The sequence below is a fragment of the Phocoena phocoena genome, chromosome 3, assembly GCF_963924675.1.
Source record: "Phocoena phocoena chromosome 3, mPhoPho1.1, whole genome shotgun sequence".
In the NCBI taxonomy this organism is placed as follows: Eukaryota; Metazoa; Chordata; class Mammalia; order Artiodactyla; family Phocoenidae; genus Phocoena; species Phocoena phocoena.
This window is the reverse complement of record NC_089221.1, coordinates 108,114,755-108,132,508: the sequence shown is the minus strand read 5'-3', so window position 1 is coordinate 108,132,508 and position 17,754 is coordinate 108,114,755. Positions and strand designations below refer to the sequence as shown.

The window sequence follows — 17,754 nt, the reverse complement described above, 5'->3', positions numbered from 1 at the left end:
GAATTTAGGAATGAGTAGCCGAATTCAACCAAATAACCAGATTTTTGAAGAGGTGACCAACAGGTTACCAAATACTTTTAAATACTCCTCTGCCATCGTTAGGAGTTGTCTTCACACTGTGGACAACAGCTGAAGTTGAGGTCAATCCTAACCTTGGTTTTCTAACACTCGTTCCATCAAGTTGATTATCTTTCTTTCTTAGACCTTGCTTATTTAAAGCCTTACATTTTGGTACATATCCGCTGCATTGTTTTTAAGAAAATGGGATTTTGTTAATGAGTGGTGGGACAGGGTTACCTTGTTTGGCACGGTTGCTCATTGCACTTGCGAATCTGTGGCTCTGGCTTGGTTAAGTATTTGCATTTCTTATTGTCCACAATGCTGATATTTTTGTTTATGATTTTCGTACAAGACACTGTTGTCTTCCTTTCTCCTGAAAAGAGCAAAGAAACATAAAAAGCAATGTTATTTTAGGCCTCTATGCAATGGACTTATTGCATAGTCTTATATGCATGTTTATTCGAGGTATTCCTAGACTTGTAATTTTCATATTTTAAACAAATTTTTGGTTAGATCAATGAGGATGATATTTTTATAATTTATATAACAAAATGTAACTCTAGGCTTAAGGAAGATAATTTTTTTTCTTGTTAGCAATTAAATGGCAAGTTTTATAATACAAAGGGATTATGGTGCATAAGTTGATAAGACGTCATTTAAAGATCTTTATAAAGGACTGTGCCATCTTTTAGCATTCAGTGATGGAAAGCAGTATTTGTATGAAACCTTTGTGCACATAAACATGCATATAAATGTGTGCACATTTTACCATCTGGCTGTATATACCATCAGGGGGCAAGTTATGGGAAGCAAGCTTCTCTTGAATATAACTCAGACCTATATTGTTGTCACTTCTGGTAAAGACCCCAAGAATTCAAGAAACCCTCATTCCCTAATTATCCTGTTCTCTAAGAAAAGCCGTGGGAGTTTTCCCATTTTCCACCAGCTTTCAGAAAACTGGCTTTTCCCCTTTCTCTGTGTGCTGTATTCATTTTACTTAGAGCCCTATAAGCACACTTGCTTGACAACACTTATTATTTCATCTTACACTGAAAAAGCCTACTACATATGTGCTGATTCTGTTTCTCTAAAAAAGTTTAAATATCTATATAGGATTTAATAATTTAATTTAACTTGTTTGACATTATAAAATAATTAAATCAGCCAATAATTTTAAAGCCAGACAGGTCATGAAGGATTAAGAAAAAAAAAATCACAAGTCTTTTGGGTCACTATTGAAGGGCCCATTAGTTAGGAGCTTATGACTATCATGCAATGATAATTAGGAAGCTCAGAGCATTCATACTGGTCATGCCTAACAGGACAGTCTGGGCTTGTGGCAGAGAGGTCACTCTGTTCTTTAATTAACAGAGAAGGAGGCTGGCATCAAGAAAGGATGTAGAGAGAGAGAGAGAGAGAGCTACTTTGAATAACTTTTGAGTATCTTTTACTTTGACTTGAGGGGGATTGGGAGAGACAGGGTAACCAAGTGGAAGGCAAAAGAATAGAAACCGGTTCAGGATCTTTCCTTGATTACCCTCTCAACAACACTGAGCATAGTCCCATGACAACTTGCAGTATAAAAACATGACTATATCTACATACATATGTGGATTAACTAATAATTATATCTGTGGTCACTGCATGTCACGTTATTGAAAACATTTAGATCTTTAGTTCCATCTTCTAGCATAGGCAGCACAATGTTGGCTAAATTATTTTCTATCTGGAGAATCCCAGAGTTCTGGAGCAATGCAATTTTTTCTATGGGAGCTCAAGACAGACAAGAGTGCCAAGCAGGTAAAAGGTCTTTTCCTTCGAGAGGGAAAAGGCATGCCTTCAACCAGGACTCCGTGGCACTCAGTGAAGGGTGCACCAATGGGCCAACAATGGGGAGGGCCTTGAGATGGACATCCAACCATAGATAAGTAAAAGGTACCCCCCAGGTGCTCCTTTCTCCACCGAGAAGTTGCCTTGGAACAAGGCGGCACGACTTGGCAAATGGAGCATGGGCTGGATTGCGGTCCCTGGGGCAAGGACTTTATGTGGAGTGCCAGCTGCCTAACTAATGCAACAGCCACGTCTCAGAGGTCCACTAGCCTGACCTGTGCAGCTCATGCAGTCAGGTAAGCTTATGCTAATGTGTAGAGGAAAGGCAACCTTACAAGCCCCAGGCAAATGTTTAAGGGCTGTCCAGGCTATTCCTTGGTAGGTCAAGAAGGGTGGAGTGAGGCATTAGACTTAATCATAATAGTGTTCAATACCCACCAACTTCAAATAATTTTCAAATAAGCTGCTAGATAAGCAGAAATGACTTATGATGTTAATTTTTCTTCACAGAAGAAACTGGCTTTACTAGGTAGGAGTTACCTAAATGTGAAAATTTGGGAAGTTTTTGGTCAACTTCCACCTAGTTTCCTATGCCTCAGGTGCTCTTATATGACCTTTATGAAATAGGTGTAACACAAATTTTGTATAATGCTAGCATATGTAAGTATTATTTCTACATGACAATGATGCCTACCTAAAAGTAGGATTAAAATAAATGTTGCTTTTATGAAATATAAATATTAGTTTTAAAATCTAATTTAAAACCTCATAGTTATAAGACACTCTTTTATAGAATAGATGTAGTTGTCTAAACTAATTTAAATTTAATGCTTTTTGCCAACTACAGCACAAAAAGATGACAAACAGACAATATCCAGAGAGCCTTTGCTGAACTTCAGTGTAGCCACAGAACGAGTAACTCAGAGCTAATTACACTGCATTTTTTCCTTTACTCAGAAAATATCTAACCTTAGTTATGTTGGCCCAGAGGTAACATATTGAGCTTTTGAAAAAAAATCTTTTAATTACTGATATATCAAAAGAGATACAGGTACTGGCACCATTACAGGGAGCACCTTACTGGTGCTCTAAAAAAGTATGAAGGCATGTGAGTATGAATTGGAACATTTCCATCTACATTGTAGCAAAGACCCTCACATCATAAGTTTTTTGGCAGCTAGAAGAGGGATTAGCCCTACTTTTTAAAAATTTCATTGAACAAAGACAAAAGAATCAAGAAAAGAAATCTAATGCTCAGCTACAGGCACATTATGCCTATGAAAATACAACTAGGATCTTAAAGCCATACAGAAATGTTATTGTTTGATAGTTTTATGTCCCAGCCAACACAGGAAATTTCCATTATAGCATCTAACAGCAGTATTTACAACGCATCCAGTACTGTAGAACCGAGGGATTAACAGAAAGTGATGAAGTAACTGGCCTTCTGCCTGAACCTTTAGTAGCTACAAGCTGTTGACAGTGTATTATTTGCTTTATGGCAATTAATTTCATCTCTGGGTCATTCCCACTAAATCAGTATTGGGGAAATCTGTTTTGAACATAATTACAAATAAAATACAATAACCATTATATATTCATCTTATTACCATATTTGGGCAAAATCTGAAAAGGAGGGGTAATTTTTATTTACTGATTCTTTCTTTGTTCTCTGAAGACACTGAACAGAGTACATATTATGTTGTGTTCCTTCTTTTCCAATCTCAGTGATAAATTGATTTTTTTTCTATGCTCTGTATTTAACTCATGAAATGGAAATTTTTAATAAAACTATAGTCTACTCAGGTAGATCCCATTTCTAAAACCTGCATCATACATGTAGAAACAATCTGGGGAGTGGGTTCAGTGTTTTAATATGCATAACTGAAATTCTCTGTATGTTATGGGACATTTCAAACTTTTAAAAAAATTTTTACTTTTTAATTTTGAAATAATTGTATAGTCACATCTACTTGTGAGAAATAATAAAGAGAATCTGAATACCCTTTTCCAGTTCCCCATAGTGGTAATGACTTGCAAAACTAGAGTACAGTATCACAACCAGCACACTGACATAGATATTGTCAAGATGTACAATATTTCCATCACCACAAAAATCCCTCCAGTTACCCTTTTAGAGCCACACCCACTTCCCCTACCATCCACCACTCAGTGCGTCCCGGCAGCTACTAACCTGTTCTCCATTCCTATAATATTTTCAAGAATGTTTTGAAAAGTGTTATATACAGTGTATATACAGTGTATAACTTTTGGGGACTGACTTTTTTACTCTGCATGATCCCCTTGGAGGTACATCTTCATTGTTGTATCAATCATTTATTTCTTTCTACTGCCAACTAGTAACTCCTGCTGTGGATGGACCACAATTTGTACAACAATTCATCCAAATGTCTTACTAAAACTGGGGAAGTCTATAAGAAAGAGACTATATATAGTCATCTGTCTTTACATTCTTCTTTAAAAATTTTTACTTAATTATTTTCTATTGAACTAACAATGACTAGCAAGCAATTGAACCAAAAGTAAAAATACTTTAATGACGAAGAAGGTCTTTTTTCTGAGCACTTCTTAGAGTTACATAATGTCATGTCCTTTAATGTCATGTCATGTCCTTTAATTTTTAGCCATTCTTTTTACATTTCTATAAAACATTTTTTCCCTCAAGGTTTGGGCTTAATATTAAAATGACAATTTCATTTTTTATTTTAACAAAAAATTGTATTTTGTATTGTTCATAACACTCAATAAACAATCCAATGTGATCTTGTCATTTCCATACACACAAATATTTTAATGTAATCCCCTAACCTTCAAGTTAAATTTAACTTGAGTGCTAGTATAACACTTAAGTACCTTCACGAATTACCTTCTTTCTACTTTTTTGGTCAAATAATTTCCCACAGCTTGATCCTCATATTTTTCACTCTAGTAATAAACATTCTCACTAACCCCAGGGCCTTTGCAACTATGCATATCCCTGGAAGGCTTTTTACAATTCCCCATATCACTCTGTATGGTGTTTTTTTATTATCTAACCCCTACTAGGTGGATAGTAAATTTTCTAAAAACAGAAAGTACTCATCTTTGAATCATCCAGCAAAAGTGCAAGTACAGTCAGTATTGGTAAAGGAATCAACAAATGAAATATAAACATGTAATTCAAGCTCAAAGTACTTCCTGCACTAAGAGGTTCATCTCAACACTGTTTCCTAAGATGGTAAAAAATCATTTGCAAACTAAATGAATAATTATGGGAAATAATTATATATGGCAAATCTAATACATGGATTATTATTTAGGTGTTAAATTCAAGTTTATAAAGAGTTTACATTAATATAAACATTCCTATTAATTTAAGTAAAGAAAGCATCAATAGAATACAAAATGGCACTAAATATTACTAAAACAAAATAATGCAGAGAAGAGCAAAAATATATTTTGGTGCGTTTTCTTTGGCTAATAACATTTACTTTGGTACATGCAAAGTGCCTGTGAAAGGGAAAAACAGGAAAAAACCCAGCACCCTTCATAAGATACAGGTATTGGTATACTGAAATACTTCCTCAATTTGGACCCCCAAACTTGGATGCCTCCTGAGAACCTGGTCATGGACAAGGAAAGCCATGTCTAGAAGATATCACAAAACAAGGTTTACAGCATGAGAGTCATAAGCTAGCAGGATTTGGACTAATGTGAAGAATGTGGAATGCTGACTTATTTTTTTCCCCCTTCAAATTGTATCTATTCAGATTTCTTAAAAGCATGTTTAACTCTTCATTTATTTCAAAACACGTTATTAAATTTGGGGGCCTTCATTCAAGGTTTTATTTCATTAATTCATCTACTAGATTAAAGTCCTAGAGTAATGCAGTTACTGTATATAGTATGTGGAATGCTGACTCCATAAAAAACCCTCAGATATTATGGAATGATAGATCCCTGATGTCTCTGAAGACCAAGATCATTTCAAACAGTCTTTTATGTCAAAAAAATCCTTTATCCACTGACCCCTACTTCTGAGGTGCCAAAATAAATTTAAAACATCCCTTCAAAGGTTTTTAGATATTTTAGAACACCAATGCAAAGTAAACATTTATTTCACAAATATGTTTTACGATGTTTGAAAATAAAAGGACTAATATCAATGGCCAATGCTGAAGTACAAAATGATATATCCATTCAAATTTTTCTGGAACTATGATTTGAATTTGACAAGATCGTGATGAAAAGTGTACAAGTTAAACTGCTTGAAAAATTTACTTGAGATCACCAGCATTACTAGATATTTTAAAGTAATATTTCTTCTAAAAGAAGAAGTTTTTATATCTTAGGCTTTTGTTATCTTTTAACAACTGGTATTAATAAATTAATAGAAATGCATAATCAGTTAACTCTTATTTGGGTAATTTTAAAACTTAGTTTGAGATACTGATGTAAAAGATATTGATAAAAATTTAGCTACTGGACATTAGGTATTTTTTTAAAATTTCTTCTTCCCACTTATTTCTGGAATGTGATGCCTTAAAATTGTATTCAAAAAAATAACATGTCAAACACTGAAATTTTATACTGCCCTGTGATACTTTATTTGCTCTTTCTTGCTTAATATTTCTGTGAAGTAGAATAGTTCTATTATTCCTCTTTGCTGCTGAAGATAAATTTTACATGAGTCTGTTTCCAATGTTCTGTGCTTTGAACTTACTCTCATCTAATTCATGAATATGCTGAAAGATTACAAAGCTCTTTCTGGCTATAAAATCGACGAAACGGAGTCAGAAATAATGCGATTCTTGAAACCTTGTCCATCCACTTTATTTATGAACTGCAAAGGAAAATAATATCCAAATGCCCAGAAATATTTTGGCATTGAAATGAATATACGTCCTATTAACATAGTCAGAGATAATTGAAAACTTTTGACTAAACACAATGGAACAGATTTGAGAGAGAAGGTTTATTCAAGTGCAAATCATATAGAGGTTGCTTATAATTAGGACTATTTTATAAAATAAGTCATTTGAAATAAAAGGACATATCTAAATTCTTATTTAACATATTAAATAAAACATCCCTTTGAATCCAAAGAAAATCTATGTAGGGTTCCTTTTTATCCACAGCCTCTCCAGCATTTATTGTTTGTAGATGGGAGTGTAAATGGGGACAGCCCCTATAGAAAACAGTATGGAACTTCCTTAAAAGACTAAAAATAGAACTACCATATGACCCAGCAATCCCTCTACTGGGCATATACCCAGGGAAAACCATAATTCAAAAAGACACATGCACCCCAATGTTCATTGCAGCTCTACTTACAATAGCCAGGACATGGAAGCAACTTAAATGTCCATCAACAGAGGAATGGGTAAAGAAGATGTGGTACATATATGCAGTGGGATATTAGCCATAAAAAGAAACAAAACTGGGTCATTTGTAGAGACGTGGATGGACCTAGAGACTGTCATACAGAGTGAAGTCAGAAAAACAAATATCGTATATTAACGCATATGTGTGGAATCCAGAAAAATGGTATAGATGATCTTATTTGCAAAGTATAAATGAGACACAGACGTAGAGAACGTATGGATACAGAGGGGAAAGGGGGGGTGGGAGGAACTGGGAGATTGGGACTGACACATATACACTATTGATACTATGTATAAAATAGATAACTGATGAGAACATACTGTATAGCACAGGGAACCCCTACTTTATGTACGGTGGGGACCTAAATGGGAAGGAAATCCCAAAAAGAGGGGATATAGGTATACGTACAGCTGAGTCAGTTTTGCTGTACAGTAGAAACTAACAACATTGTAAAGCAACTATACTCCAATAAAAATTAATTTAAAAAAAACAAATAAAACCTATGTAATCTCTAAGGGACATGCTATACATACTTTGTGGAAAAGAATGACACTAAACCCCTGAACTGCTCTTGAAGGAAGTATATAACATGGAGGAAAGAAGACTTAAACTCTGGAGTCCTGGATTCTAATCTTGGCTCCTCCCACATTGGGCCTGTGACCTTGGGAAGTCTCAATCTCTAATGCACTTCACTTTTCTCATGTTAATAATTATGAAGTTATGCTTAAGAATATCTAAAAGCCCTTCTGACCTTGAAACTAAAATAATTTACATTGAACCTCTATTTCTTAAGGCCTGACAATTGACAAAACGTATTCTAGGTTGCAATTAATGTGATTTTGGAAAAAATTTTTAACCCTAAAAATTCGCTTGTTCAAACTGAAGACTGACAAGTTCTGTACGTTTACTTCCGAAGCTTTGACTAGACCACAATTATGGCAGAATGAAAAAAAAAAAGAGTATAATAAAATTCACTGGGCAAACATTTTCCTGTCTAGAGTCTCAGATGTAAACAGATTTTAATGACTGCCTTTCAGTGCAGTAACAGGAACCAGCAACCTTTTCATTGCTCCATTTCCAGATAACCCATCATGGAATGGCGGCTGAGTTATATTAAAGAAGAAAGTTCTAACTCTGTGGATCTTCACTTTAAATGTGTTTGTTTCTATTTGTGTTTTTGTTTTTTTATGGATAGGGGATGTGAATCAGAACCGCTTAAATGAAATGGGCCCTGACATCAGTAAGAAATGGGAGAAGCAGAGGAATAGGAATTTGGGTGTACATGGGGTCATCAGCAGGAGAGGATTGAGGACACAGGATCCCAAGTCACATGGTGATAATGGGACCCCAGGGAAACATGGCCAATGAAAATTTCATTGTGCCAAGGGTGATTGCTACAAGCTTTTAAATTGTGAGTGACTAGAAATCCTTTTGTTATAATTACTCTGTACCCCTGGGAGCAAAGTATGCTCTTTATAATGTCTCCCTTCCCCTGCCCACCATGTTGCCTTTGCTCTGGTGACCCCAGAGCTCCGAGTGCTGCAGCAAAAGCTGTTCCTCCCCAGCCTCCAAACCTCTGGATGTTCCCGGTACCCTTTTCCTCTCTCCTGAGGACACTGTTTCTTGCTTCCTTTACCGCCACCAGTGGGGTGGCCATTTTCTTGCTTACACCCCATACCTTTGCATCTAGAGAGCATGGGTGTCCATGCCCCTCGCTGTCACCACCAGACCATTCTCCCTTCCTTCTTCCTAAACCTACAGCTTTGGAGCAGACTATGCAGTGCAGTCCCCTTCTTGCCGTAACCGAACACCAACCCCTGATTCAATCTCTGTTTCTACTCTAAGATTTTACCTCCTGGATTATTGTTCTATTTTCTAATACTGCTCCTAACACATTTTTTTGGCAATTATTGTAGCCATTTGAACGATTCTTCCAACACTGAGGCCTCTCAGTTCCAGGCACACTTCTCTTCCCAAAGATCTGTACTTTCACTTCACTGAAGCCACTAACTCTCCTGGTCTTGTTATTACTAATAACTATATCCCCTCCATACTCTTAGCTCTATTTTCTGTCACCATCTCCTGTATTTCCAGCCCTCTCCCTTAAGTTCCCTGAGTCCAAAAGTTCTTTAACTCCACCAGGCCCTAAAATCCATTAGTGCTACCACCTTTTCACTGTCTTTCAAAGTCCTTTGTATTTTTAGTTTCCTCCTTATACAACTAAATCCCATGGCCAATCATTTTCAACTCCTTACATACAACCTCAGGTCAGGTGGATTCTCCATTTGTTTTATTATACTCACATGGCAATTCCAAAACTTGTACCACAAGTGCATCTGTATGCTGTACATAGCTGGAGGGTAAGTATCATTATGATATGTACGTCAAGCTAAATTCATGACTGTCAACTTCAAGTGGACCATCAATGCTACCATAAAGTCAAAATACATGTACCATTTCACTCATTCTCTCACTCTCTTAAGTGACCACTTCACATCTCTTCTCTTTTCAAAATTCTCATATCTCCTTTCTCACCTTTAATAGCAGCAAAATGGCCTTTACTGATAAAATAGAGGCAACCAAAAGAGTACCACCACAAGTTTCCAACATCTGCTTCTGTTCAAAATACTGTATTTTCTCCTGTTACTAGTGATGGGCTCTCCATATTTCTATCCAAAGCCAACTATTCCATTCCATCCATCCTGCCAACTTAAGGATATCACTCCAGAAATTTTTTGCTCTCTCCTTTGCACCACTAGTTTTCTGTTCTATTCTAGAAAACTCACATTGGGAAATCATCATGTATAATTTCCCCTATTAAAAACAACAACAAACTCTTTGATTCATATTCCCTTCCAGCTAATGCCACATTTCTCTGCTTTCTTATTTCAGCAAAATTTCCTGTTACCTTTAGTCCTTTCTTCAATTCATCACATGCTATTTTCTCTTGAATTCACTCCACTTAGTCTTTTGAGCCAAATCATTAAAAGTAATTTTGACAGAGTCATCATTGACCTCTATGTTTCAAATATAAAAATATAATATCTTTTGAAATACAATAAATATATTTGAATGTAATAGTCAATTTCAATGCACATTATTTTTGACTTATTAGCAGCTTTTGATACAGTTGACCATTCTTTCTTGTAATAAATACTTTCTCACTTGCCTTACAGAAAAGCATTCTCATTTGCATGTTTTTTCTCCAGTGTTGTTGGCTACTTATTTTAATATGCTTTGTTGGTTTCTTCCCATCTCTCTGAACTCTAACTGGTATAGTGTCCCAAGTAAATATAAAAGTGTAAGTATATGACATAACAACCTGTATGGTGTCTAGGGCAGCCCCCATAAGTGTTAATATTTATGCAAAGCAATGCAATGAGTGACCATATTGAGTGACATATGTAACAACTATACGTAGCCTTTCTTCAATTCATGCCAGTTTTTGCTGCAAAATAGTTCAGGGAGTTAGGCACTAAACGTGTCGCAAAAAACTTTCAGTTTCCAATCCTTTATGGAGTTTGAAATTTTAGATAAGGGGTTATGGACCTGTCTTAATTATCAATGGTTAATCAGAAAAGAAGCTGTTTTGGAAAGGTAAATACTGAAAAATACTTCACCTCCTCCACACATGGCATCGCAATCTTCCCAGCCTGTGTGTGTCCACATGAAAAGGGGTTCAGGTGCTTTGGAGCTCTGATTCTCTGGTACAGGGTCTGATGGGATAGTGTATTCATAATGAAGACCATAATTCTGGTCTTGAAACAGCAGCACCTATAATATATAAAAGTGATCAAGGCAGATGGATCAAAGTAGAGCATATTCAATGTAAAGCATAAAACTAAGGATACGAATACCTTAAAATGCGTTTTGCATGGTGTGCACGCTCCTTTAATACATAGTAGACTTGAGATATTATGCTTAAATGTTAAAATTGTCCTACTTCTGAAATCACTGGAGTTACACACTTACCTTTGAGCTAAAGACAGCATGAAAAAATAGCCCACCTGAATAAGGTCAGAGATACCACACCACTCTCTCCCAAGTTGATGGACTAGACAGTCTCTCAAAGCATGGTACAAGTATGAGATGACTTTAGTAGGGGGGACAGGGATATGTGTCCTACATAACATCAAGATATAACCCACGATCTAATAGCAAATGAAGCCGTTCCACTCATATAAAAGAGAAAGATGAACAATAAGTCGCTGTGTCAACAGAGGAAGAGAGGATTTTGGAAATCATTTCACTCCATAAGGGTAGAGAACTTCTAAGCCTATTAGAGGACAAGAATTTTATTCCATGTATGCTTACAGTTTAACTTTGGCAAGGTTACTAATTTTCCATTTATAATAAAGATCATTTCCTTTGAAAAGAAATTTACGTTAAAAAGAACTTCTAACTGCAAATTAACTTAATAATGGTACAGTTATGTACACATATGTAAACAGTGTAAGAAACCATAAAGGATGTATGAGAATGATTGAACTTTGGGCTACATGGACTAAACCATAAGCAGGGACCATGTCTGCTTTGTTCTCCCATGGTACCCAGTATCAAGCTAAGAACTGCATCATCATGGGCAAGCATACATATTTTAAATGAAAGAAAAATACCTGAAATATACTCATTTTAAATAAAAGAATGAATGAGAATATATGTTTCTTTATAAATACATTTTCACCAAATATGTCAAACAAGCTCATGGAATATATCACTTCTATGGATCTGAGGATTTATGGAAGCAGTCTATATGACATGCTGTGATGTATAAAAACATATATATCTAAATTTTAAATTATGTTGAAGTATCAGAAAACTTAAATATTTAATCTGTATCAAGGTGGTTGTAATGACAGGTTACAGAGTTAACACTTAATAGGAAAAAATTTAAATGAGCCCAGGGTTAATTTTCTTTACTTCTTTTTCTTAAGATTCTGCCTCAATATATTATCAGAAATACTCAGATACATTTTAATATGTGGATTGGGGAACTAGTATGATGACATTATAAATCAACTATATCAACAATAAAAATAATACTTAAAAAAAAAAATAATACTTTAAAAATTCATATATACTAACATACTGGATACTACTTCTAAGTATATCACAGTGCTTATTTTGGCTTTAAATATCTCATTTCATGTTGCCAGTGACTTTTCAGCTAAATGAGTTAAAAAAGAGAGAGATGGACTCACCTTGTTTATGGAAATAACCAGACTATTACATGATTTTCAAATTGATGAAATGAACATATAAATAAATTATTTGCCAACTTATTTAATTAAGTGAAATCATGTCTTTTTTTCTTAAAAAACTACCTTTTCATCGATAAAACTTTAGATTGTCCTTGAATACCTAATGCCATTTAAAATAAAGACATTGGCTACAAAATCATTAGCTCTTTCTTAAACCATTCGAACTTGGCAGTATTCTTTGCAAGAAGGAAAGTGTGACCGCATTACAGTTGAGGGGCACACACTGAAGCATGGCAGCAGAAGGTATTGCCTTTCAAAATTCAGTACCAGCTTTCAATCTGTAATAGTCATTAAAGAAAAATATCTTAGAAGTGCAGTTTTCCTTGGATTACTGAATAAATCCAGGTCACATAGATGCCTTCTTTTAGACATAGTTCACTGACTTTAATTATGTTTCATGCTTCCAGGAAAAACCTTGGTAATTACCAGTCAGATTAAGGATTCTGCAGCAAGGAAACTCCCTCTGCCCAACACTGAGGTCTCACATATATTGTTTTAAGATTCTGAATTAGAGGCTCACTAAAAGAGGCTCAGTCTTCTTTCATTAAAAAAAATGTAGTTTACATTAAGGTAATAAGGGAGGCAACCTGATGGCGTTTTCTGCAACCCAATCATTAAACAAATGTTTGTTGTTGATAATGTTGTTATTCTAAGTGACCCAGTCATGGAAAGAGCCAGATATTGGTCATACAATGTTTGTTTAGTCATTTTTTTTTTCCTCTCTCCAGATGGCAGAGGGCACACACTGGAGTTTCCAACTTAAATTAAATAAAAGGATCTAGAGGAACTGTGGGGAAATGAACAAAATAATTATTTAAAGTATATGCATACTCATGATCCAAGGCTGTCTGGTGTAAAGAACGTAGATTTAAGCTTTGCATCAGGAGAGGCAGCATAAAAGATGGATTAACACCTAGTTTATTCAAAGCTAAGTAACTTACTGGGAGGCACTGAGCACAGTATTTAACCTTTTACCTACTTAGTGTTTTCTAATCTGTAAAATGGAGTAATAATAATACATACTACACAGGGTTATTTTGAGGATTAAGTGCTATAATGAACATAAAGCACTTCTGGATAGGGTCTGACTCTCAGTGCTTGATGGTGTATATTATTACTAGTATTAAGATTCAGAACAGAAGGCCCCCATGCAACTCACCCTGCTCCCTTTATGCATATTCCTGTTGGTAAAGTCTATTGACTGCAGTTCTCTAAAACATTCTTACTTGAAACGTGGTCAGTGGACCAGCAGTAGTGGCATCACCTGGGAGATGGTTAGAAATGCAGGTCTCAGGTTCCTCCCTAGAATATGCATTTTAACAAGAACCCCAGGTGATTTGCAGGCATGTTAAAGTAGGAAAAGCAAATGGGCCAGTATGAGATTTGAACCTCTGGCTGCTATACTGGCAACACAGATGTCTCCAGTTGAGGAAGAATTCAACTTTAATTGTGTGGAGATATTAAATAATGTGGCACACTACACTCCAAATAAACAGTCAGTTGGCTGTATTTTAGAGTTGTTTTTATGTGTGGACTCAAAGAGGTGTTGAAGTGTGTGAATCTCAGACTTTGCCACCAGAAGAAAAAACTCCTGAGCCATTAGCATTGACTGCAATGATCAAGGTCAAAAGAGGTATGTGAACCTGCCATGAGCGAGGGTGCAGAGCCCCAATGTCCTGATTCTTTCACTCCAAACTCAGACCTAGTCTTCTGCTACATGGTAAAGAAACTTATTATCCCAAGCATTCAAATTATCATAATTCTTTACAGGAATCACTTAACCTAGTAAGAACACAATGGGGTAATTGGAAGCCTTGTTAGATATTTACCAAACGTTTTCCCCTGGGACCAATACCATTTTATCAAAGGTATTTTATACAGATTCAGGCAATGCCCATTTCACAGATGTATGAAATGTTATGGTTTGCCATATTATAGCACTCTCTTTATAGACATCCACTCTGGTTAGTAAACATATGCTTTTAGGGAAAGAGGAACCTCATTGCCTGCTAATTCACTTCTACTGTGAGTCCGTGAATTCCCTAAAATATCGTGTTCCTTTCGTAATAATTTCCATTTTTAGACATCTTGATTTCAAACACATTAAAAAACCCTAAAAACCCACCTCTTAAATAATTTTAAATGTTTACTTGACAATTCAAATTTGGAAAAAAGATAAGAGAAGGCACGGTGGGAATGTCCTTTGTCATAGGAAGCTGATTATGCAATGTTATCGATTCGTTCCCTCATACCAGGAGGTGTAATGGTGATGTAGTAGGACCTTTGGCGGAGATCTTCTCCCAGAGACCTCGTCTTACATAATGGACAGTAGTTCCTGCTAAGTTGAATGCTCCAGAGTGTTCAATCTTCCAGTCACTATTAATAGACTGTTTTCCAGTGTCTCGGAGAGCTATAAAAAAGTTATAAAATATTATGAGATTAACAAGTCAGCATCATTAATCACTATCCACTTTGCATGATTTTGTTAAAAGCATTTCATTCATTTCTAAACTAAATGGTCAATGCTCCCTGATGCAAAACATGAGGCATCTCCTCTTTGGGAAAGTCTGCAATCACAGCAAATGCCATAGGAAGTTCTCCTTCTCCCCTGAAGCTGTCCACAAACCATACAGTCACGTTTATCCTTGTCTCCTCCAACCTCCTTTGAACACTTGATGTCTATAACCTTATTTTGTGTCCCTTAATCATTTATTCTTTAACAACATATTATTATTTTAAAGGCTTATATGTGTCTATGTTGTCTATGCAATGATCCTATGAACAATGTGAAGGCTGGTACTACATCTTATACATGCTCTGTATCTCCTATGCCACCCAGGAAAGAGTGTGATGTCAGAAAGATCATGACATGGAATGTTAACTAACAGATCAGAATGACAGGGTTATGTTCAATACAAAACAATTCAAAGATAATGTGTTAGTTCTAAAAACAGAACGCAGAACCTTTAAACATCCCTAGTTTGTGAGTTATTGTGTACAAGAATGGAGGATAAATGCTAATTCTCACCCACAAACAGCCATCATTTGTATGAAATTTTGTGGAGTAACTTTGTTTACCTATACTTTTTTTTCTCTTTTTCTTTTTTGACCTGATCTGTGCTACTATTTAAATGAGATTCATAACATGGAAGTGACATGCCATGATTATCATTTAAAATTAAGGATTCCTTATGTTTTTTCCAAATGATTTTATTTTTTATTTAAACTTTAAACTCTCCCCTATAATTGAATTTCTCTTTCAAAAACATTTACATGAAGATTCATTGAAGGTTTTTATGTCATAATGCTATGAAAATGTTTTGATAATAAGCCAATAAATCTTCCAAAATATTATTTAAGCTAATCTCTATTTATTGAATGTTTGAGGAGTTCCAACTTTTTAATATTGTAAATAACGCTCAAATAAATACACTGTACACTAAATATTTGTATACCTGAATACTTCCCTTGGATAGATTCCCAGATTTGGAATTACAGAGTCAAAGAAATCAAACATTTAAAGATTTGGAAAAACAATTTCAAATTGATTTTCATAAAGTTTGCAAGAATTTACGCTTTCATAACAGTGACTAAGAGTGTCCATTTCTGAACAACTCCTTGAAAGCACCTTTCTCTTGTATAATATTTAATCATGCCTAAATCATTGCTTATCAAGCATCCTCTATAAATCAAGAAATACTCAAAGTTCTGGGACTTCCCAAATGAACAATAGAAATATGTTCTCCGGCTTCATAGAACTTATCATCTAACTAGCAAACCAGATATTAATCAAGTCATAAGTAACCAACTAATTATAATTACGCTGAAACTTGTGAGGGAGGAATCAGGAAAGGCTTGCCTGAAGGATGTCATTTATGGAGGATGCTAGTCAGGGGAAAAGAGAAGCAAGAGTGTTCAAGACTGAGGGAACTACAGATGCCAAGGTCACCACTGCAGCTTGGTGAGAATCAGGTAGCAAATGTGCAGATGCCACATGTACTCAAGTGGATCATGAACTCATGAGGCTGGAGAGTAAGGAATAGCCAGACCTTATAAGCCTTGTTAACTTTTAGAGGGTTTTTCCTAAGAAAAAATATAAAACTATGCAAGATTTTGAACAATATTGTACAGAAAAGGGACTTGCATAGGACAAATTTGTATAGAGAAGACAGAATAGTAGCCCAATGGAAAGTAATGGTGGCTTGGCTTAAGGTAGTAGAGAAGAGTGCAAAGAGGAATTTAGGAGTGAAATTGATAAAATATGATGATGACTTGGTTGTCCTGTGTGAAAGGAAGTGTCAGAGATGATGCCACATTTCTAGTATGAGAAACAGTGGGTTATAAAAGCAAACAGTGAGATTGGAAAGGCTAGCAAAAAAAAATGATTGAGGAGAAATATCAGGATTTGAATTTTGAACAATCCAGTTTTTTAGAAAAGTCTCTTTTTGCTATTGATGTTAAAGATATTTTTATTTGCTCATTAGTTATTTGCCTTTTAAATTTAAATTAATTAAGCAAATTATAAATTATCTGTGAAGGCTTTTTGGTCCACTAAGAGATTTTTCTGGAGTTTATATTCTCATTATTATAAGCAACATGTTAATAGAAATATTGAAATTTTACCTCTTAATTTCTACCAAGTAATATCTTTATCACATACTGCATATAAAGTAGAATGTTTTAGATTAAATATTAAGCATAAATATTTTCAGATGTATGAAAAATATACAAGTACTAATGTTTACCTTGAATTTTAAACTTGAAAGGGAAATATGTTGCCAGAAAACTCTCAACACTTTGCAAATAGCTCTTACCATCTACAAATGGATATACTTCTGATAATGCTAGATTGATTAAAAAAATAATGATTTTGCCTAAAAGGTAAAGTACGCCCTTGTATTTCTCTAAGGTCTATTAAATATTCTGAGAGTCTTTTTGGCCTAGATTTGTACTGCGGCCAGTATAATTCCATTCTTTTTTCCTGTATCTCAACATATATTCATAGCACTATTACAAAGGAATATTTCCTGAAAATCTCTAAGAAAAATGCCTTAAAAACCTTTTGTGGTGACTATAGTATAATGTTGAGACTCAACTGGTATTCTGGAATTCAGCATTCCCCGCCCAAATGCCACATGCATGTATCTGAAAACCCACACATTTATAAGCTTAAGAGCAACCTTATATGCAGACTCAATACTCTGGGTGTGTGGTGTTT

General features: G+C 35.2%; 1 protein-coding gene across 1 annotated transcript in view; it reads right to left on the bottom strand.

Annotated features, from left to right (window-relative positions):
• ADAMTS19 (ADAM metallopeptidase with thrombospondin type 1 motif 19) overlaps nt 1–17,754 on the bottom strand; it is a 281,131-nt gene that overhangs the window by 38,904 nt on the left and 224,473 nt on the right. Inside the window, exons 17-19 of the mRNA XM_065874275.1 lie at nt 14,789–14,946; nt 10,896–11,049; nt 298–433 (exon numbers count right to left, since the gene is read on the bottom strand). Coding sequence (XP_065730347.1) covers nt 298–433; nt 10,896–11,049; nt 14,789–14,946 — 448 coding nt within the window. The remainder of the gene's footprint in view (nt 1–297; nt 434–10,895; nt 11,050–14,788; nt 14,947–17,754) is intronic.